Genomic DNA, 22,430 nt, shown 5'->3' with positions numbered 1-22,430 from the left:
AGATAATGGGTGGATGAAGATCAGTTCCAGGTCCTCGGCCACACGTTCATGCTCTATCAAAGTAAATAGTTCCACCCCACACAGTGGGAAAGAAGAGGCGTTGGGGAAAGAGTAAGTCTTTAGACAAAGGCAACAAAAACTGTTTTAAAGGATTCTAAATGTTTGATTTACTGTGAAGCATCAAGTGATCCTTACCTTAGGAGTTTCAAAAACCTCTTCTAGATGTATTATGTGTTCGTGTTTCACAATTTTTAATATGCTAACTTCCCTTTCTAGCATTTTTACAGCTGAACTTCCAGCCTAAATAAACGGAAAGAATAATGCCTGTTAGAAATTAGAACTCGAGTAAAATAGCTACTACACAGATGACATAAAAAATCTTCACACAACAAAGGAGGCACCCTAACCTAAAAAAGCTATAAAACCACTGATTTCTTATCTGATATGTTTTACATCCAAGAAGTTACTACAAATTCTAAATGTACTCCATCATTCTGCTTTACTCAAAAAACTCGTTATATAATATTAGAAGTATTTCTCCACTGTTTCTGCATAATATTCGGGCGGTACTTGTGGAGTTAGAAATAATTTCGGTAAACGCAGAGATTATATATCTGGAATAACAGCAATAGAACTTCAAAAGTCTAAATCCGAATTTTACAATGGAATCTGATCGGTTCCAAGTAAAACCACCGTCTGTCAAAAGAATACGTTCAAGAAATACCACAACTTGTTTGGAAACTTGGACAGATTTGCACCACAATCCATTTCTTGCCTTACTCAGTTGCGATTTTTGCATAGATAGCTTTAAGTACATTTTTTGCATTATGAAACACCTCGTCATTCAAAACAACTAGAATAGATCTAGTCTACTAACGTATTTTTCAGCATGCATTTGTATTGCCAGAGACTGGCATATTGTATTGACAAATATTGGAGCAAAGGAAGTCCGTGATCACGCGATACGTTATTCCAGAAACAGAAGAGGTAGAAATAAAAAAAAATCGATGATTACATTGTATACAACAAGGGAACAGAATATTTACCTTTTCTCTATTTACTTTTTTAATTGCCCATTTTAGGTGAGTTTCTTTGTGTGTTGCTTCTACCACCACTCCAAAACTGCCTTGTCCAAGTTTCTTTCCAAAATTATAGATTTGCTAGGAAAAGGAAAAATTACTTTATTACAACATGCATAGTTTCAGACTCGATTGACGCCTCGAGAATGCCTTACATTAAATAAACACTATAGTAAACATTTGTGTTGATAAGCACGAGGATAAAGCAGTGAGGGACATATTTAAAATGATAAACGAGGACATTTAATACAAACTGGAAATATGCAAAGAAGAGGAGGACTAACAATTCGAACTGTGTAAAATAAGCAAAATACCATTAGAGACAGAAACGCAGACTGTGCCATGTAAAAAGATCTTCATGGTACAGAAAATAGAAAGAAAAATAATAAGCATCAAAACCATGAGAAACCAGTCTAAAGTTGTGTCGGGCATGCTCAGAATGATGACGCTATATTGAAAAATGTGATGTCCCAACAAAATAAACAAGCTACAAACCTTTGGTAACTCTTTTTCTGGTAGATACAGTTTCAACCTGCAGATTCCTCAGCTTTTAAACATCCCAGGTGTTAATCCAGATATGGACATCTTTCGATGGCTCCTCCACACCTGTAGGGGGTGCTGGCTCCACCTTATAACTACACGCAGCTATGAAACTGGGAGGTTGTGGGTAGGTGAGGAATCTGCAGGTAGATAAGAGTATCCACCAGAATCTTTGTTATCAAAGATAAATAACTTGTTGTTCTAATGGATACTTCTACCTGCCAGTTCCCTGCCTTTTGAATTGATTCCGCTAGCAGTTCCATATGTGGAGGTGTATGCATGGGAGGTTATACCAACAAATTCTGTACAGCAGAAAGAGCAAAGTAACCATCCCACCTCACTGCAAAATTTAAACTATAGTGTTTCGCAAAAGTGTGAAGGGGTGACCAAGTTGCCGCTTTGCAAATATCTGCCACTGGCACCCCTCAAGCCAGTGTTGATGTTGAGGACTTTACTCTGGTAGAATGAGTTCAAATAGTTTCTGGAGGATCCTTGTGCACATTGGAGCACACGATTATTCATCTTTAACAAATCTGTTTGTGGATTGCCTTAACTAGTTGGATTTGGAGGAGGATTGAATGTTGAAAGGGGAATGCATTGCCCTAAGTGTAAAGGAGTAACCACTTGTGGCAGGCAGGTTTTCAACACCAGCTCATCAGGGAAGGAGGTGAAAGAAGGTTTTACACTCAAGGCTTGTAATTCGCTTACTCAACATGCTAAAGTGATAGTAATTAGGAAACTGTCTGAAGTGTCTGAAAACGTAAGAGACAACTGTGTAAAGGCTCAAACGGGGAACACATTAGTTAATTAGGAACCAAATTAAGATCCTATTGTGGCATAATAAATTGAGTATTTGTTTGTGAGACATTGTAGGAACACTAGGTGAATTAAAGAGAGACGGTTGATCAGGCAGACAAAGAAAAACTGATGAGGTAGACAAAGAAAAGCTGAAAAGGCTGATAACTAATCTTTAGCAGTGGCAACCGTACATCTTGCTGGGCTTCTGCAGAGAAGATGCAACCTTCCTTCACCCTTGTTTGTTGATATACCATATCATAGTTGTATTGTCTATCAAGATCCGGACCAACTGATCACAAAGGGAAGAAAGGAGGGCTTTGAGAGCTAGGGATGCCCCCGCAATTCAAACAGACTTATGTGTGTAGTCTGTTCCCCTGGCGACAAGAGACCTCTGATGTGCAGTTCCTCCGGTTGAGTATCTAATCCCAGAGTGGAGACATCCGTTATCACTGTTGCTACTGGAGAAGGGTGAAACAGCTTCCCATGAGAAAGGCTGCTGCTCACACTCCACCATTGCAGATCCGCAGCAGGGTCCCTAGGAATCTTGACACCAGCTTGTAATTCTCCATTGTGTTGGAACTACTGGAGGGCCCGCATGTGCCAGCGTGCATGGGTGACTAACAGAATGAAGACTTTCTGGCATAAGACTTTTAGGACTGGAAGAACAAGTTACTTACGTTCTGTACCGCTTTTTCTGGTGGATACAGTATCTACCTGTGGATTCCTCACCTTGTGAATATCCCCTGCCCCAGCAGCCATTTGAACATTCTTTGTAGCTCTCCATGCCGACGAGGACGACGTCGTAGAACCTTGGCTCCGCTCGCGACTCCGCTGACGTCACTGGAGCCATAAAGGAGCCTCGTCGGCGTGATGACGTCAGTTCCGCCCTTTTTTCCGTGCCCTCAAGGCACACGGACGGACCAACATAAATATGTACAGTATACATAGTACACAGCATTCAAAATACACACACAGTGTGAAAACATTACAGTAAAACACTTTCTAGAAAGCAAAGATGACAAAATCAACATTGTAGGTATACAAGGGTGCAAAACAACAATAGGAGAGGCAGGGAGATTAAGGAACTCTTTCTTAGTCCCCGGTTTAGTACGTATAAACAAGAAAAGAGAGGTTATATGAGTCTCAAAAAGCCACAGAGACGGAGCGATGCAACTGGGGAATCACACACCCACTTTGGGTGGTTAAGAAAGCCCTCACACACCGACCTAGTCAGTGTCATGCTTCATCATCGGGCCCCACCAAAGCCCGAGTGCCTCTTCGGTGTGCTACGACGCCAGAAGACTGCGGAGCTGGTTGTGTGAAAAGGGCGTGCGTGCAGTGAGGTATAAAATTAAAAGTGCCTAAAGGGTATCTGCAAAAATTATTTAATGAGTGATCCCTGAGAAACGGATAAAAGGAGTTATGTGTCTGAATATGTTGCCAAAGGTAATGGATTGGTTAATTCAGAGTTAGAGTTTTAGTCAGTCAAGGGTGGACAACAGGGGAGGCGGGTGGGCCAGTGAGGAATCCACAGACAGATACTGTATCCACCAGAAAAAGCGTTACCGAAGGTAAGTAACTTGTTCTTCTGATGGACACATCTGCCAGTGCATTCCTCACCTAGAGTCCCACAGCAGTCCCACAGCAGTCCCCTCTGCCGGAGGAGGGTGTCCACCCTTCTATACCAGTAAGTCTTGGAGAACAGAACAAGCAAAATGGCCGTCCCTCCTCACCTCCGAGTCCAAGCAGTAATGCTTTGCAAAAGTGTGGAGGGAGGCCCAATTTGCCGCTCTACAAATTTCTTCTACAGGAACACCCCTAGACAAAGCAGATGTTGAGGACATTGCTCCAGTAGAGTGAGCTCTTACACCTTCTGGAGGTTCCTTACCGGCCAAAGAGTAACAGATCTTGATGCACAAGATAATCCATCTTGAAAGAGTGCGCTTGTGCACCGCTCTACCTTTTCTGCAGCCAGCAAATCCAACAAAAAGCTGATCATCTAAATGAAAGTCTTTAGTCCTGTCAAGGTAAAAACTCGCCACACTTTTAGGGTCCAAGCGGTGAAGCCGCTCCTCCTCCTTGGAAGGGTGAGAGGGAGGATAGAAGGAAGGAAGTGTAATAGATAGTCCCAAATGGAAAGGAGTTACCACTTTGGGTAGAAAAGCAGCCCTGGTCCTAAGTACCATTCTTTCAGCATGAATGGTCAAGAATGGGGGTTTTGAACTCAGAGCTTGAAGCTCACTTACCCTCCTTGTGTCAAGGACCACTGCTTACCAATCACGGTTCTCTAGTTCTTGCACGGGAACAGAAGATGCTAGCTTCCCAGACTCCCACTTCCAATGAACCAGGGCCAGAGTGAAAATCGTGACGCTAATCCATTTGAAAGGGGGAAGGGGGAAATTGGATAAAATAATAAAGAACATGAAGAGACTGGTCCTGAACCTTCAGTTTCCTGTCAGAATCCTCCGTCAGCCGTCTTCCAGCCACCGAAGATACCTAAGGAAACTAAGCATACACATAAAATTAGTCTTCCCCTATCTTGCTACTCTCTCTACTCTTAGATCTCTCTAAAATGATTACCTACCCTAGATCCTTCTTTGACCTGCTTCTCTTCTAGGAGTCTGATGTGTTTTCTTTCTTTTCTTGCTAGTTGGTTTTAACCCACATCTGTAATTACAGTTAACAAGTTTAATTCCTGTCTTTTCCTTTCTACTCTATTTAATCTGTCTTATTATTCGAGGAACCTACCAGACTCTTTACTGTGTTTTGCCTTATCTTGGGATTCTCATTTAATATCTGTTGTTTTCCATTATTGTATTCTTCTACTCCTAAAACTTCTTGGTTTTCTTTTAGAGTTCACAAGTTGCTGGGTGATAAGAAGGTAAGCTCTTCTCCTGTCGTTATTTTTGATTATAACGAGTATTTCTGCTGTTCACTCAAGTGTAATTATGTTTCGTTTCTCTTTCTAGATGCTGAGACTGAACTTCAGGTAAGTAATTCTTATTTTAGCAGTAAACCCTTCAAAACGTTCTATGTATTTGCAGTCTTTAAACGTGAAAGCCTTTGTCACTTAGCTTCGTTTTCTCCGTCATTCTCCTGTCAAGCTCGCTGGAATGCGCCGTCCTCCGAAGCTCTGTCGTGAAGAGATTAACCTCTGGAGACGCGCTACCAGCACTACGAACTGCCAACCTTCGGGGAATATACTGGAAGTGTTTTAACTGTTTTTTTCTGTCAACTATAACTTTTCTTTACTCTTAAATTCTGTGAAACTACGAGCGCACAAGAGGGGGCAGGTGTTCACCGGAAAAGCTTCAGTGAAGTGCACACTTTCACAGGTGCGCGAGTGTCACGTAAGCTCTCCGGTAACGATCGCGGATGACTAGACAGCTGACCCCAGCTCCCTGGGGGCCATCTTAATATTACTCAATCGCCACAGGGTTGACCAAGAGGGTTCCTTCTTCTGCCCTCGTCGGATTTGGGGTCTGGAACGTTAGGGATCCTGACAGTACCCCCCACCAAAGATGGTCCTCCCAATCTTGGTTTGGTGGGATATCTTTGATGAAATTGTTTGACTAGTCTAGGAGCATGAACATCAGAATCTAGTTCCCAGGACCGCTCCTCTGGTCCATAACCCTTCCAGTCGATCAGATAATACAATTTACCCCTCACTAGCTTTGAGTCCAGGATTTCTTTGACCTCAAACTCCAACCCAGTTTCTAACTGAATCGGCTGTGGAGCGGATTCTTTTCGTAGATTGGGAGCTGATTTTTTCAATAGTGAGACATGGAACACTGGATGGATTTTGAATTTAGGTGGCAATTTCAATTTGTATGTCACAGGATTCACTTGCTCCGCTATGGGATAGGGGCCAATGAATCTGAGTTGAAATTTTCGATTGCCCTTTAATCTAAGATTCTTAGTATTCAACCAGACTTCATTCCCCACCTCCAGAGGGGGAGGTTCCTTTCTTTTTCTGTCCGCATACATTTTATACCATTCCTTAGCCTGTTCTAGGTTCTTAGACGCAGATTTATGTACTGAACTTAGATGAGAGACTAAATCCTTAACTGCAGGGACTGGGCTCTCAAAATCCTGCACTGAGGAATTAGGATGTCTACCATAATTCAAATAAAACGGAGAATACCCAGTGGACACATTCTTAGCATTGTTTAAAGCAAATTCTGCAGTCCATAAGTAGTCTGGCCATTCACCGCTCTGTTTCAAAGAGAATAACCTTAGATATTGCTCTAATTCCTGGTTCACTCTTTCAGTTTGTCCATCTGTTTCCGGATGGAAACTGGTGGAATATCGTGTTTCTACTCCTAAACTTTTCATGAAGGCCCTCCAGAAATTGGAAACAATCTGAGTTCCTCGGTCTGATATGATGACTTTTGGGATCCCATGCAATTTCACTACCTGAGTACTGAAATAAGTAGCTAACTGTTTTGCTGTCATCTTGGTGTATGCATCTACTACCACTAGGATTGTGTTGAACCCTTGACTGGATGGTAAATCAGTGATTAAATCTAGAGTTACGGTGTGCCAAGGAAAGGGAGGAACGGGTAGCGGTTGCAACAATCCTTTGGGAGCTTGCCGTTCTGATTTTCCCTGAGCGCATATCTCACAGGTTTTTGCATATTGTTCAATATCTTTAGTCATCTGTGGCCACCAATATTTTCGTTTCACGAGATCCGCCGTCTTGAGCTCTCCTTTATGTCCCGCTAACTGATGATCATGACATTCTCTCAAGGCTTGTGCCTGGAAAGCTGGAGTTGGCAGGTACAATGCTCCTTCCTTGTAGGGCAAATCATTGAAAACTTCTCTTCCATCCTCTTGCTGAGCCCACTTCTTCACTTCTTCTGGAGACAAGACTCGGACTACCTGCTCCTTGAAACTCTGGGTATCTGTGGCACCAATGATTTTAGAGTCTGGTATTATTGCTTGAGGGTTTGTTTGAATCTTCTCCTCCCCAGTTCCCATTCGAGATAAGGCATCCGCCTTTCCGTTTTGAGTTCCTGGCCTGTAAGTTATTACAAAATCATAGTCAGCAAAATACAGCGACCAACGAAGTTGTCGAGGAGTTGGAGTTCTGGCTGACTTCAAGAATTTTAAATTGCGATGGTCCGTATAGACAGTAACTACATGGTGAGCTCCCATGAGATAATGTCTCCATTCCTTGAAGGCATCCTTTATTGCCAACAACTCTTTTTCCGTAATCGTGTAGTTGATTTCTGCTGAAGTTAATTTCCTCGAACGATAGGCCACTGGGTGCAACTGGCCTGTTTCCTTGTTCCTTTGAGAGAGTACACCGCCTACTGCAAGATTAGAAGCATCTGTTTCAACATAAAAAGGTTCCATTGGATCCGCGTGAAGGAGAATGGGTGCTGAGGTGAACTCACACTTCAAGGACTTAAAGGCTAATTCTGCTTCCTCGGACCATTCGAAACGCGCTCCTTTCTTCAATAATCGAGTAAGAGGCTAGATTCGTCGAGAGAATTCACTTATGAATTTCCGATAGAAGTTGGCAAACCCGATGAATGCTTGCACTTCCTTGACACTGGTCGGTGACTTCCATTCAAGCACTGCCTGAATCTTCCGTGTGTCCATCTTGATCCCCGATGGTGCAATCACGAAACCCAAAAATTCCACTTGAGTGACACTGAAGGCACACTTTTCCAACTTGACAAATAATTTATTCTCCTGAAGTTTCTGTAGAACCCCTCGGACTTGTTTCTGATGCTCTTGAGTATCAGCTGAGTAGATCAGTATATCATCTGTGTACACAATTGCACATTGATCGATGTATTCACTGAGTACGTCATTGATGAAGTGCTGGAATGCTGCAGGAGCGTTACATAACCCGTAGGGCATCACCTGGTATTCAAATAACCCAAAGCGAGTTCTGAAGGCCGTCTTCCACTCATCACCTTCTCTTACTCGAATGAGGTGATAGGACCCTCTTAAATCCAACTTCGTGAAGATTCGAGCTCCTTTTACCTGATCCAATAAGACTGAGATAAGTGGAAGTGGATATCGGTTCTTCTTGGTTATTCTGTTAATTGCTCGGTAGTCTATGCACGTCCTCAACTCCCCTGCTTCCTTCTTGGGCACAAAAGCAGAGGCGAAGATACTGGGGATTGAGAGGGGCGAATAAACCCGTTAGCCAAGTACTTATCCAGATACTCCCTCAGATGGTGATGTTCTTGTTCTGTCAAGGCGTAAACCCGGCTGCATGGCAGATTAACACCTGGCTCAAATTCTATTTTACAATCGTAAACACGATGCGGTGGCAATTGTTCTGCTTCCTGTTCATTAAAAACGTTTTCAAAATCTTGGTATTCCGGAGGTATCAGCTGCGTGTTGATTACGCACACCATGGCTTCCGCTGAACATAGGGCATGGGCCGGATTCTCTTTATTCGCTTCTTCTTGATTTCCGAAACAATTCTCTTGACAATAGGTTGAATTCCTCTCTATCGTTCTGTTGCTCCAGTCTATTGTTGGATTGTGCTCAGTGAGCCAGGGGAGTCCTAAGATGAGCTGAAACTGGGGGGCATCAATTAAATTAAAATGAATGACTTCCTTATGCCCATCGTCTCAAATTAACTCCACCTGCTCGGTGTGATTCACAATGGGTCCAGAAGAGAGATTAGTACCATCGATAGCTCTGACTGGTTCACTTTTTGCCTTGGGATTGCTTGTAACCCGATTTTAGCTGCGAATTTCAGGTCGCAAAAATTGCCAGTGGCTCCTGAGTCCACCATCACCGCCACTCCTTTCATGGTTTCTTGGCAAAATGTTATCGTCATGGACACAATCAAGTGTGGCGAAGAAGACGATGTTCCTGTGGAGTTTTTTCTTCCCTCGCATCCACCTGTACAACTCCTTCTACAGGTGGTGCTGCAAGTTTTCCTTCGGCTTGAAGGTGCCTTTCGGTGTCTTTGGGCAGTTTCGCACAAAATGTCCACTTGAACCACAATACATACACAAATTACTAGTTCGCCTTTTTTCTTTTTCTTCCTTGGAAAGTGGATCCCTGACAGCTCCTATCTGCATCGGCTCCGCACCTGAAGATCCTTCCAAGCTTCTTCCTTCATCCGTCCTTGCTCTATCAAACCGGGGAATAATACCTCTGGACTCTCGCTTTCTCTCCCCTCTTCGCTCTCCTTGGCGGAAATCCAGCTCTGACACCAGATCAATCAAAGCAGATATTTCCGTAGGACGGTTCGGTATCTGCGCCAACCCATCCTTCAATTCGTCACGCAGACCACGATAAAAGATTGCAGTTTGCTTACTTTCCGGCCAATCGGTTTCCATAATAAGTTTATTGAATTGGGCCAAATACGCCACCAGATCTCTGTTTCCTTGTTTTAGCTCCAACAACTCATTATCCACTGCTTGGGAGATTCGTCTTCGATCAAATATTCGCAGGAATTCTTTTTTAAACTCGTCGTAGTTCTGTAAGAGCGGATCATCTCGTGACACTATCGGCATCGACCAGGCCGCCGCATCTCCACTTAAGTATGATAGAATAAAGGCTACCTTAGATTGCGCATCAGGGAAGATAGAAGGGCGGCACATAAAATGTAAAGAACATTGCGTGATAAATGCTTGTGCCTTCTGTGGGTCCCCACTGAACCTTTCAGGTGCAGCCAAAGGTATTACAGGAGACAAAGAATGGATAACCTGTGTTGTTAATTTATTTGTGTCCCCCCCAGAAGTGGAAGGACCCTCTCTTCCTATTGGGTACGGTTGTCTTATTCTCTGAGCTAATTCTGCCGTCTCTTTTCTTGAATTCATAATTTCTTGTCTTAGACTTTGATTTTCTTCTATTACCGCTACTAACTCTTTCTGTATAGCTTCCAAGACCGCCCCCAGAGTCTGCAAATTTATTCCCTCAACCATTCTGTTCAGGTGCAAGTAAGAACGTGGGCACTTCACTCTGTCAAGGACCACTGCTTACCAATCACGGTTCTCTAGTTCTTGCACGGGAACAGAAGATGCTAGCTTCCAGACTCCCACTTCCAATGAACCAGGGCCAGAGTGAAAATCGTGACGCTAATCCATTTGAAAGGGGGAAGGGGGAAATTGGATAAAATAATAAAGAACAAGAAGAGACTGGTCCTGAACCTTCAGTTTCCTGTCAGAGTCCTCCGTCAGCCGTCTTCCAGCCCACCGAAGATACCTAAGGAAACTAAGCATACACATAAAATTAGTCTTCCCCTATCTTGCTACTCTCTCTACTCTTAGATCTCTCTAAAATGATTACCTACCCTAGATCCTTCTTTGACCTGCTTCTCTTCTAGGAGTCTGATGTCTTTTCTTTCTTTTCTTGCTAGTTGGTTTTAACCCACATCTTTAATTACAGTTAACAAGTTTAATTCCTGTCTTTTCCTTTCTACTCTATTTAATCTGTCTTATTATTCGAGGAACTTACCAGACTCTTTACTGTCTTTCGCCTTATCTTGGGATTCTCTTTTAATATTTGTTGTTTTCCATAATTGTATTCTTCTACTCCTAAAACTTCTTGGTTTTCTTTTAGAGTTCACAGGTTGCTGGGTGATAAGAAGGTAAGTCGTTCTCCTGTCGTTATTTTTGATTATAACGAGTATTTCTGCTGTTCACTCAAGTGTAATTATGTTTCGTTTCTCTTTCTAGATGCTGAGACTGAACTTCAGGTAAGTAATTCTTATTTTAGCATTAAACCCTTCAAAACGTTCTATGTATTTGCAGTCTTTAAACGTGAAAGCCTTTGTCATTTAGCTTCGTTTTCTCCGTCATTCTCCTGTCAAGCTCGCTGGACTGCGCCATCCTCCGAAGCTCCGTCGTGAAGAGATTAACCTCTCGAGACGCGCTACCAGCACTACGAACTGCCAACCTTCGGGGAATTTACTGGAAGTGTTTTAACTGTTTTTTTCTGTCAACTATAACTTTTCTTTACTCTGAAATTCTATGAAACTACGAGCGCACAAGGGGGGGGCAGGTGTTCACCGGAAAAGCTTCAGTGAAGTGCGCACTTTCTCAGGTGCGCGAGCGTCACGTTAGCTCTCCGCTAACGATCGCGGATGACTAGACAGCTGACCCCAGCTCCCTGGCGGCCATCTTAAGATTACTCAATCGCCACAGGGTTGACCAAGAGGGTTCCTTCTTCTGCCCTCATCTGGATTTGGGGTCTGGAACGTTAGGGATCCTGACACCTTGCCGAGGTATTAGCAACCAAAAATACTGTCTTAGAAGACAACAGCCTCAAAGGACACTTGTGCAAAGGTTCAAAAGGAGAACCCATCAAGTAGGTTAAAACAAGATTTAAATCCCATTGAGGCACAATAAATGGAGTGGGCGGAAATTTGTTTGTTAGGCCCTTAATAAATCGTAACACAATAGGCGATTTAAATAAGGATGGCTGATCCTGTAAACTCAGGAATGCCGACAAGGCTGACAAATAGCCTTTCATAGTAGCAACGGCAAAACCCTGCTGGGCTAAAGAAAGAGAAAACTGAAGAATGTTGGATAAACGAGTCCTTAAGGAGTCAATAGACCTCTCTCCATACCATGAGACAAATTTAGACCACCTATACGAATAAATAGGCTTGGTAGAAAGACGCCTGGCTGAAAGAATCACATCCACCACGTCAGGCGGGAGAGAGAAAGAATTCAGATTGCCAGGTTCAATCTCCAGGCATGAAGGTGCAAGCTCTGGAGTTGGGGGTGTAGAACCTGCCCCTGTGACTGCAAGAGGAGATCTGCCCTGAGAGGGAGATGGAGCGGAGGGCATGAGGAGAGGTGGAGAAGATCTGTGTACCACACCCTTCTTGGCCAATCCGGGGTGATCAATATGACTTGGGCCCGGTCTTGGCGAATCTTCTTCAGAACCAGAGGATTCAAGGGTATGGGAGGAAATGCGTAAAGGAGTTGTGAGCCCCAACTCAACTGAAACGCGTCCCCCAACGCTCCCTGCATCAGATACTGGAGACTGCAGAATGACGGGCAGTGAGCATTCTCTTGAGTGGCAAACAGGTCCACCTGAGGGGTTCCCCACGTCCGAAAGACGTGACGAACTACCTCTGGATGAAGCCTCCACTCGTGGTCGGCGGAGAACTGCCGACTGAGACTGTCTGCATGCATATTCAGAACTCCGTCCAGATGATTTGTCATCAGACAAATCTGATGGTCCTGAACCCAGGACCAGAGACGCAGAGCCTCTCTGCAGAGACAATGCGACCCCACTCTTCCCTGTTTGTTGACATAACACATCGCGGTAGTGTTGTCCGTCAGGACTTGAACTGACCGACCGCGAAGGGAAGGGAGGAAGGCCTTGAGCGCCAAACGTATCGCCCGTAACTCTAGAAGGTTAATGTGAAGCAACCTTTCCCCTGGAGACCAAAGCCCCTTGATCTCCAGGTCCCCCAGATGAGCACCCCACCCTAGAGTGGATGCATCGGTTATCACTGTTGCCACCGATCGAGGAAGATGGAATGGCTTTCCTTGAGACAGATTGCCCTCCACGATCCACCAAGACAGATCCGCTACAGCTTCTCTGGAGATCTTTAACTCCCTGAGATCTCCGTTGTGTTAATACCACTGTTTGCAGAGGCACCACTGGAGCCCCCTCATGTGCCAGCGTGTATGGTTGACCAACAGAATGCAGGAAGCAAACAGACCGAGCAGACGAAGGACCTTCAGGACTGGAACGACCACTCCATTGATAACCAAGGGAATCATATCCTGAATATCAAGAATCCTTTGTGGTGGAGGAAATGCTCAACAAACAGTGGTGTCCAGTACCGCCACTATGAACAGGTTGCGCTGAGAGGGCACCAGGTGAGACTTGGGCACGTTTATTGAAAAACCCAATTTGTACAACAGCTGGGTTGTTACCTGCAAATGATGAAGCACCTTCTCTGGAGACTCTGCTTTGAGAAGCCAGTCGTCCAGATAGGGGAAAACTGGGATTCCCGATCTTCTGAGATGGGCTGCCACCACTGCCATCACCTTGGTGAAGACTCAAGGTGCAGTAGTAAGTCCAAACGGGAGAACCGCAAACTGATAGTGTTGCGAGCCCACCATGAAACGGAGATACTTCCTGTGCGACTTCAGGATCGGGACATGAAAATACGCGTCCTACAAGTCGATCGACATCATCCAGTCCTCTAGTTGCAGCGCCTGAAGAACCTGCGCAAGGGTAAGCATCTTGAACTTCTCTTGCTTCAGAAAACGTTCAAGATTCTGAGATCCAGGATTGGCCGTAACCTGCCATCCTTCTTGGGTATCAGGAAATACAGGGAGTAGCATCCCTGACCCCTTTCCTGCTCTGGAACCACTTCTATTGCACCCTTTTTTAATAATGTTAGGACTTCCTCCTGCAGGAGAAGAAGGTTTTCCTCCGAACAAGAACCTTGGCAAGGAGGGAAATTCTGAGGAAATTCCCGAAAGGGAAGGGCATACCCATTCTCCACAAGATTGAGAACCCAAAGGTCCGTTGTGACTGATTCCCAATCTTGCAGAAAATTAGCAAGCCGAACCCCTACAGGACCAACATGATCGGGAATGGGGAATCTAGGGCTGCTTTCCTGTGGTAATAGGAGGGGAGGTAGAGGAAGAGGAGAAGGAGGGTTGACGGCCTCGTGGGCGGCCCCTGTTTTTGTATAGAGTATTTTGTTGTTGCTGCTGCTGCTGACGAGGTTGGCTATATGTCCAAAAGGACGACCTCCCAAATCCTCTGTATTTTCTAAAAGTCGACCCTCTAGGTTGAGCTTGTAAGCCAAGAGATTTAGCTGTTGCCTTGCTGTCCTTAAATCTCTCCAAGGCAGCATCCTCCTTCTTACCAAAAAGTCCTGAACCATCATTAGGTAGGTCTAACAATGTGGCTTGAACATCTGTCGAGAGATCTGTGGACTTTAACCATGCACTCCTCCTAGTAGCCACAGAAGATCCCATAATTCTGGTGACAGAGTCAGCAGTGTCTAATCCACTTTGAATTACTTGGCATGCTTCAGCCTGGGTATCATGCAGCACATCCTCAAAATTATTTTTATCCTCCTCGGATAACTTAGGAACCAGCTGTTTAGCGGAATCCATTAAAGCATGGATACATCTACCCACTAGGCAGGTAGCATTAGTTGATTTTAATGCCATGCTTGCAGAGGAGAAAACTTTTTTGGCAGATTGATCAAGTTTATTTGAATCTCTGTCCGCAGGTACTTGAGGAAATGCCCCTGAAGATCTTTTCGAACAGGCTTCTTGAACAACTAAGCTTTCTGGAGAAGGATGAGTGGATACAAATTCAGGATTCCCCGGAGCCACCCTGTATCTTCTTGCAATAGTCTTGGAGACTGCAGGAGCAGAAAAAGGTTTGCGCCAGACTACCATCACAGGGTCAATATTTACCTCATTGAATGGCAATAGAGGCTCAACAACAGAAGAAGGGGAATGGAGAACTTCTGTAAATATGTTCGATTTGAACTCAGTAGTGGGAAGTTGAATGTTCAACAAATCAGCTGCCTTTCTGATCACCATATGATATGGGGCCACATCCTTGGAAGGGGTATCAGACACATGCGAAAGCTCCCACTCTGGAGAGATATCAAGGCCACTTGCTTCTCTCAACTCAGCAAAATACTCATCTGAGTCGTGGAGTTCACCTTCCTCCATCTCCTCTAACTGGTACCTTTGTTCTTCTAAGATCCTCTGGGCTTCTCTTCTAGATCTTATCTTAGGTACAGGCGTCGATGGAGCAAGAACCGACTCTGTCGGATTCGGAGTCGGCATCGTGCACGGATCCAACGGCGCCGCCAGTGCCGAACGAGGCCGAATAGAAGGTGCCGGAGAAGATAGGAACGGCATCAAAGTCCTCGGCACCGGGAAATTCCAAGACGGCGCCGCCGGAAGAAAAGGTATGGAGGGGGCCTGGGCATAGGCTTGAGGAACCCCCAAATTGAAAGCTAATGGACCCATGGGACCCGAAGGTGTAAGAGGGATACATAGCTCTGTGAAAGACTCCATACATAGCATTAAGGTAATGTGATGGATCTTGACCCGGAGCTGGAAAAGGGGGATAGGCTCCCAGGACTGAATCCGAAGCAGATGTTACCGTATTCGGGCGAGCCGGCGTTGATGTCGGAACCAATGGAGACACCTGCTCATTCGGCTCAGGAATCTCTTGATCTGGAGCCGGAGAATGAACCGAATCCGGTGAAGGAACCGGTGTCGGTGATCGAGGCGGAGAGACTGCAGGCAAAGCCGATTTATCAGATGAAACTGGATTCGATAGAGAAGGAGACACAAAATCTTTCCTGTGACGTCAAGATGGAGAAGACAACCTCGGCGCCGCTCCTTGTCAGAGCGGTATCTTGATGAATGCCTCTTCTTATGTTTCTTTGCCTTCAAAGTATGCCCCGACGTCGACTTCGGGCCCGAGCCCGACCTCGACTTCGACCTTCTCCTACCTCTTTTCTTTTCTTTCTCATCTTAACCAAAAAGAGCTTCGCTTTTCTCTCCTTCAGCGCCTTAGGATTAATTTTTCTGCAGCTTGGACATCCAACGACGTCGTGGTCCGACGATAAGCACCAAACACAGTCTTTGTGCGGATCAGTAATGGACATATGTCCACCACACTCTCTGCAGGGCTTGAACCCCGATTTCCTTGACGACATCTTCAAAGGAAACCAGAAGAAACACAGGAATACAGCCAGAAACACAAAGTATCAAGCGGAGACAACAGAGAATCCTAGAAAAAACGTTGGCGTTGACGGCGCGGGAAAAAGGGAACTGACGTCATCATGCCGACGAGGCTCCTTTATGGCTCCTGCAACATCAGCGGTGTCGCGAGCAGAGCCAAGGTTCTACGACTACGTCCTTGTCCGCATGGAGAGCTACAAAAAATTTCCGAATGGCTGCTGGCGCAGGGGATATTCCAAAGTTGAGGAATCCCCAGCCAGATACTGTATCCATCAGAATGATTGCTCTATTGTGAAACATTAGGAATCATAGCTTTAATGTTTTGAATACTCTTTGAAGGAAAGAAGGATCAACTCACCTTGGAGTCCATTACTCACCCTTTGGACACGTTGCGCAGAGAGTGCATCAGGTAAGATTTGGGCTTGTTGATCGAAAAACCCAGGTCGAACAACAATGGTGTTATCACCTGCAAGTGATGATACACCATGTCTGGAGACTTGGATTTGATAAGCCAGTTGTTGAAGTAAGGGAAAACAACAGATTTACATTCATTCGAGATGAGCCGCTAGAACCGTCACCACCTTCATGAAGACTCGTGGTGTGAAAGTGAAGCCAAACAGAAAGACCGCAAACTGATAATGTTGTGTTATGACCATGAAGCGGAGGAATTTCCTGTTAAACTGCAGAAATATTCATCCAGCAGACTGACACCCTCCAGTCTTCTGCTTTCAGCACTAGCAGAACCTGAGCTAGGGACATCATTTTAGGCTTTTACTTTTTTAGGAACCAGTTAAAAATCCTGACGTTCAGATCGCTATCCTTTTTTAGGCTTCAGAAGTACCAGAAGTAGTATCACTAATCCACTTTCCTGCTTCAGAATCAATGCCTCTGTGCCCTTTAAGAGCAAGGATTGTACTTTCTATTGAAGGATAGGCAGATAATCTCGCAAGAGTACTTCTGGCTGGGGAAGGATGAGAGAGGGAGATTGTTGAAAGGGTAGTGCATACACCCTTTCTACAATTTGCACGACACAAAAGTCTGAAGTAATGGCCCTCTATGCGTGCGGATAAGAGGAAACCCGTCCTCCAATGGTTTGAGAGTTTTGAGGCAAGTTGAACTAGGGCTACTTCCCAGCAAAGGCTTTGAAAGAGGAGGAAGAGAAGGAGGGATATAAGGGCAGGGCACACTGTCTTTCTTTGCCCTGTCCTCTGTAGCTCCTGTAGAGAGGTTTTGATTTCTGCTGTTGGTGGGTATATTCCGTTGTCCTTGAAAGGAAAAACCTCTACTGAATCCTCTAAACTTTTTTAATTGTCTGGGTCTCTGGATTGTGTTTACAGACCATGCACTTGCTTTGCTAACTCTGAACCTTTCTAAAGCTGAATAAGCTTTAGCAACAAAGAGTTCAGAGCCGTCAAAGAGTAAGTCAATGAGACATCTATAGAAAATCCTGAGTTTCCTAACAAGGCATGTTTACGCAGGGAGACAGGTGCCCATGATTCTTGCTAAAGAGTCTGCAGTATTGATGCCCGATTGGATAATTTGCATTGCAGAATCCTGGCCATGGTCTATCAGCTCCGGCAAATATAAACGTAGATCTGATGGTAAGCTTAGGATTACTGCATGAGCAGAATCTTGCAGGACATGAACGTATCTGCCCAATAGGGAAGTGGCATTTATGGATTTAAGAGCCATACTACCTGCATATCTTTTTAGGTCTCGCCTAGACGAAAGCAAAGCGAAGCTTTGCTGTCTAGGGCGAGACAACTAATGTTGTTACTTTTGGGGGAATGTGGACAGCAAAGTGCCACGCGCTTTTCCTGCCGAGATTGGACCTCGTGGGCGCGCACGCCCAGCAAGCGCCGTGCACATCCCCTGCCTGGTGCGCGCTCTTCAATGAATGAAAGTGAAACTGGCTGCAGTGCCTCGCATCCATGCCGCGTTCGTGTCTTTCCCGTTTATTTCCCTCCGCTTCTCTCGTGTCCCCTTCCCACCGCCTCTCTCGTGTCCCCTTCCCTCCGCCTCTCTCGTGTCCCCTTCCCTCCGCCTCTCTCGTGTCCCCTTCCCTCAACGTCTCTCTCGCCTGCATCCTTCCCTCGGCGTCTCTCGCCTCCCCTTCTGTAGTTTACTGTCCTCCCTCTGCCTACGGCTCTCTCCAGGTCCTTTCCCTACCTGCCTCTCCATGCTCCGCTCTCTGTCTCGTGGGCCGCGGTGCTCCTCTATCTCTTCGGTGTCGTTTCCCGTCCTAGCTGCTAACTTTCCTCTGCAGGAAGTCGCCGCTGCCCCGTCCTCGGCTCCATCAGTGCCCCACCCTCTTAACTTCACGTCCCTCCCTTAGCTCCTCCCTGCGGTCTCCTCCCCTCTCCCTATCTCTCCCACCCCCAGGCTCTCCTAGCAGTGTCTCCACGGATCTGCGACATGGGGCAGTAGCTGCTGGTTGAAGCAGATCCCGGAGAGCTGTAGAGTGCTTAGAGTTATGTGTTCTGTTCTTTGATGTTACTTGCACATGCAGTTAGTTCTGACAGCTCACACGTGCTGTATGTTCTGTATTTGTGGTCGCGCATCTCTTGAAGAATGTTTATCTTCAAGAGATGCATTTCTCGATGCGTCTTCAACCAGTAGCTTCCAACTGTGGCTTTAGGCACTTATGCAGTTGGAGCTTGCTGAGTGCAGACGTGCTCCTGTGGATACGCTGACTTTGTAGAAATAAATCTTTCTATTCAACCTGTTCGCCTCCTGACTGTTCCTGCATATAAGTGATCCTTTCCACTTCACAAGAGCCCCCCTGCTTCCTGGTGCCATGACCCCCGACCCGCCCCCGAGGCTCCCAGCCGGCGAAGGACGGCTGCTGCTGGGCTTCCTGGTGCTATCTCTGGCGCTGCACCTCGTCACCCTCGGGGGCTACCTCCAGCTGCGGGCAGAGCTGCGACGGGACCTATTAATTATTTAAAAAAATTAAAAGCCATTGTTATTTGTAATATCAATAAGTCACGTAAATAAAACACATATTGCATTACAAATGCTATAGGTGCCACATTTGTGAAAGTTATAACTATTGGCATTGTAAATGACAAAGCTATTAATTTCGCTATTTCCAAAACCAACACATACATAAAAAATTTGTCATTTACAATACCAATAGCTCAATCTTTCCTAATACGAGACCTATTGCATTGCAAATGCTTGTTTGCATTCTGTTTTTGACTCCTGTTCTGATGGTCTGGAGCAGGTAGGATCTAGGGATTAATTTGGTGGAACAGAATGCTTGTAACACCAGGTTTTCAGGAGTACGATGTAAAGACAGAAAGCTAAGGTCTTCAGGAGCTGGTTTGTAGTGATGGGAGATGAATCTGGGCACTGCAGTGGAAGTTGTTGATATCTCCCATATGGCCAATATGGGGTCTGTAAATGCTTTGTTAAAGGAAAGCAATGGTTCGACAAGTGGAAGGTATTGTTAAGGATCTCTGTCAGGATGTATGACTATATTTAGTAGATAATAGTAGGTCTAGCATGTCAGTTGCTTTTCGTATGACAGTGTACTATGTGGTGACCTCCGGAGGTGAAGAAAAATTGGGTATAGTTGCTCCCACTCCAAGGAAATGTCAAGGCCACTGACATCTTCTAACCCTTCAAAATCTGGATCCATTTATTCTTGATAATGCGTATCAGGATCTTCCTGTGGGTCGAAATCACTGAAGAAGTATCTACTGTATTCTATCAGTCTCTGCAACTCTCTTCGAGAGTGGTGTACTATAATTAATGTGTCTGACTGGAGAGGTTCTAATGGAGTGTCTTGTGGAGTCGGCATATTTGGCACTGGAGGGGTTCTTTTTGGTGCCTGTGGGATTGTTTGTAGCACCAATGGTGTGGCTTGCAGCAAAGTAGGGGAAGACTGCAGCGCAGGAGGAAATTTATGGCCTTGCACCAATGACGAAGAAGTTGGAATAGCTAGTGGACTTGCCATCATTTTAGACATCGCCTGCACTGGATTTGTCCAATACACCTGAGTTAATCACATCAACGGAAGGGCACCAATTGATAAGGCATCGGGAAGCCACCCAAGGAGTAGGCCATTAGTCCTAGTGGGCCACATGGGAGCATAGCTCTATTAAATATTTGAAACATTGTGTTAAAAAAGAGAGATAGATTTTGGTATGTTGGATATGTCTCACCTGACTGAGACCTTGGAGTTAGAACCACAGTTCATACAGAACTAGGCGCCAAGTCGAATTGAGGCGGAAGACCAGATAGGTTGGCTGCGCCGGCTCCGACATATTCGCTAGAGTAGGATCTTTTAGGTATTTCTTGCTCTGATTGTTGAGGAAATGGCGAAGTTCTTGCTGGCGGTGACTTCCGGATATGCGATGCCATGACTAGTGGCTGTTCTTCTTTTTGGGCTTTCTCTTCAATGATTTGGACGATGATGGGGATGGAAAGTTGGATCTTGGATGAGATTTTAGGCATCCCCAATGTTTATCCCTTGCTCTGGCCATGAACGTTTTTGCTTCACATCCTTTGAGAGCCTTTGGATGTATCGGTTGACAGGAACTGCAGGTTTCTATGCTGTGGTCGGACGGTTTGATTCCATACCAGTTCGGTGGTGCATGATGAAGAAAAGCTGCAGCTATATATTGTAAAATTAGAGAAATCTTTGAATAACCACACTAATGTGAGGAGATGTGGAGAGCTTCGGATCATGTTGATTACGCGGAAAAAAAGGAAACTGCGCCAGCACGCCGGCGGGGTTCTATATGCCTCCAGTGAGGTCACAAGGAGCCGCATGTGGCACCAAGGTGGAGCCAGGCCCCCTACTGGAGTGGGAGAACTATGGAAAAGCTTACTGATCTGGACAGATGGCTGTGATATTTAAAAGGAGAGGAATCTGCAGGTAGTAGTTTTAATCAGAATCAAGTTTTGCAAATGGGATGCTGGATACATGTTAGGAGAAGAAGAGGACTAGCTCAGCTAAGAGATGTGAGAAGATTCAAAAGAATTTTGCTTTTATAGGTCTTGTCTGCTAGACCGCGCATATGCTGTCAGTTACGGGACATATTATTAGCTTACAATGGGCTTAGAGCCTGACCATTGCTTACAATTGATTAGGCTCATTATCACTCTTATGAATTGTTTCCTATTCGTTAGAGGGTGTTGGCTTTCCTCCCACTACTCCCTTTTCTATCGTTACTCTTTTGTTTTTGTTTAAGAACTTTATGAGAATGCATTCTTTCACACTCATGTGCCACTCCCCCTTCACAGTGCTCGCTTGTGTTACTATTTTGCTGCCAATGTGTGACTACCCCTTGCCTGTGATGCCCTCATGTCCCCATGTTGCTTTTTCACCCGTTTTCTCCTTCCTCTTTCATGTTGTGCTCCCTCTCGTCCGTTTACTCCCTTTAAGATTCCTCTATTTGTTTGCTTCCTCCACCAGCACCCTCTATGTTCCTTACCCTCACCCATGCCCATATGACTTCACCACCCTCTAGCTTCCTGAGCACTCTGTGGTTTAACCTAGACCCCAGCCCCTTCATGTTGCTTCCTTCACCTGTGCCACTTTTATTCTTTTGCGTTATACTGTAACACTTTTGCAGTATACCACGGTACATAGCTATGACAAAAATGACAAAACCCTAGTACTGGATAATGAAAACCTTTACAAAATAAAAAGGTTGCCATATTGTTTAGACCACACTTTGGCTGTGTTGTGGGATTATAGTATGTTTTAAAACTATAATAATTTATGATGCAGTTTAGCCTACTCTGTGCAGGAAGGGAAAATTATTTATATCACTTTATATAGTTTTTCAAATGTTTTTGAAGTACCACGGTACTCCAGCTAACAATTAAGGTATGCAAGTAGAGGGATGTATTATATAACACAGTACACCACTCTAATGTACGCCACTGCACTCTACACCACTGCAGTGTACGTCAGGAGAGGCTTGAAGTGGCGTAGAGTAAACTGGCACAAAGTAGAGCGGCACAAAATATAGAGGCATAGAATGGAGTGGCGTACACAAGTGGGGTACAATTAAGTGGGGTAGAGTAGAGTGGTGTACAGTAGAGTGGCATTGAGTAGAGTAGCCTAAAGTGAAGTGGAGTCAAGTGAAGAGGCATAGAGTGGTGCGGAGTGGCGTAGAGTGGAGAAGAGCGGTGTGGAGTGGCTCAGAGTGGAGAAGAGTAGAGTGGCATAGAGTAGAGTGGCGTAGCGTAGAGTGGCGCAGAGTACAGTGGTTTGGAGAGGCATAGAGTCACTGAGAAGATCGGCAACGTCCATCTAACGGCCTTCATCGAAGAGAATTCCATCCTCGACTCTTCCCAATCTATTGCGCAGTAACCACAG

The 22,430-nt window shown here is 45.1% G+C and overlaps 1 protein-coding gene across 4 annotated transcripts in view; it reads right to left on the bottom strand.

Moving 5' to 3' along the window:
• Positions 1-22,430, bottom strand: part of STK33 (serine/threonine kinase 33) — a 1,224,797-nt gene that overhangs the window by 837,841 nt on the left and 364,526 nt on the right. For all 4 annotated transcript variants that reach the window (XM_078680992.1, XM_078680994.1, XM_078680993.1 and 1 more), the window contains 2 exons: positions 1,047-1,160; positions 196-300 (listed from right to left, as the gene is read on the bottom strand). In XM_078680992.1, coding sequence (XP_078537118.1) covers positions 196-300; positions 1,047-1,160 — 219 coding nt within the window. The remainder of the gene's footprint in view (positions 1-195; positions 301-1,046; positions 1,161-22,430) is intronic.

This window comes from Lissotriton helveticus, chromosome 3_1 (genome assembly GCF_964261635.1).
Source record: "Lissotriton helveticus chromosome 3_1, aLisHel1.1, whole genome shotgun sequence".
Classification (NCBI taxonomy): domain Eukaryota; kingdom Metazoa; phylum Chordata; class Amphibia; order Caudata; family Salamandridae; genus Lissotriton; species Lissotriton helveticus.
Note: the sequence above shows the minus strand (reverse complement) of the source record. Positions and strands in the feature narration are given on the sequence as shown.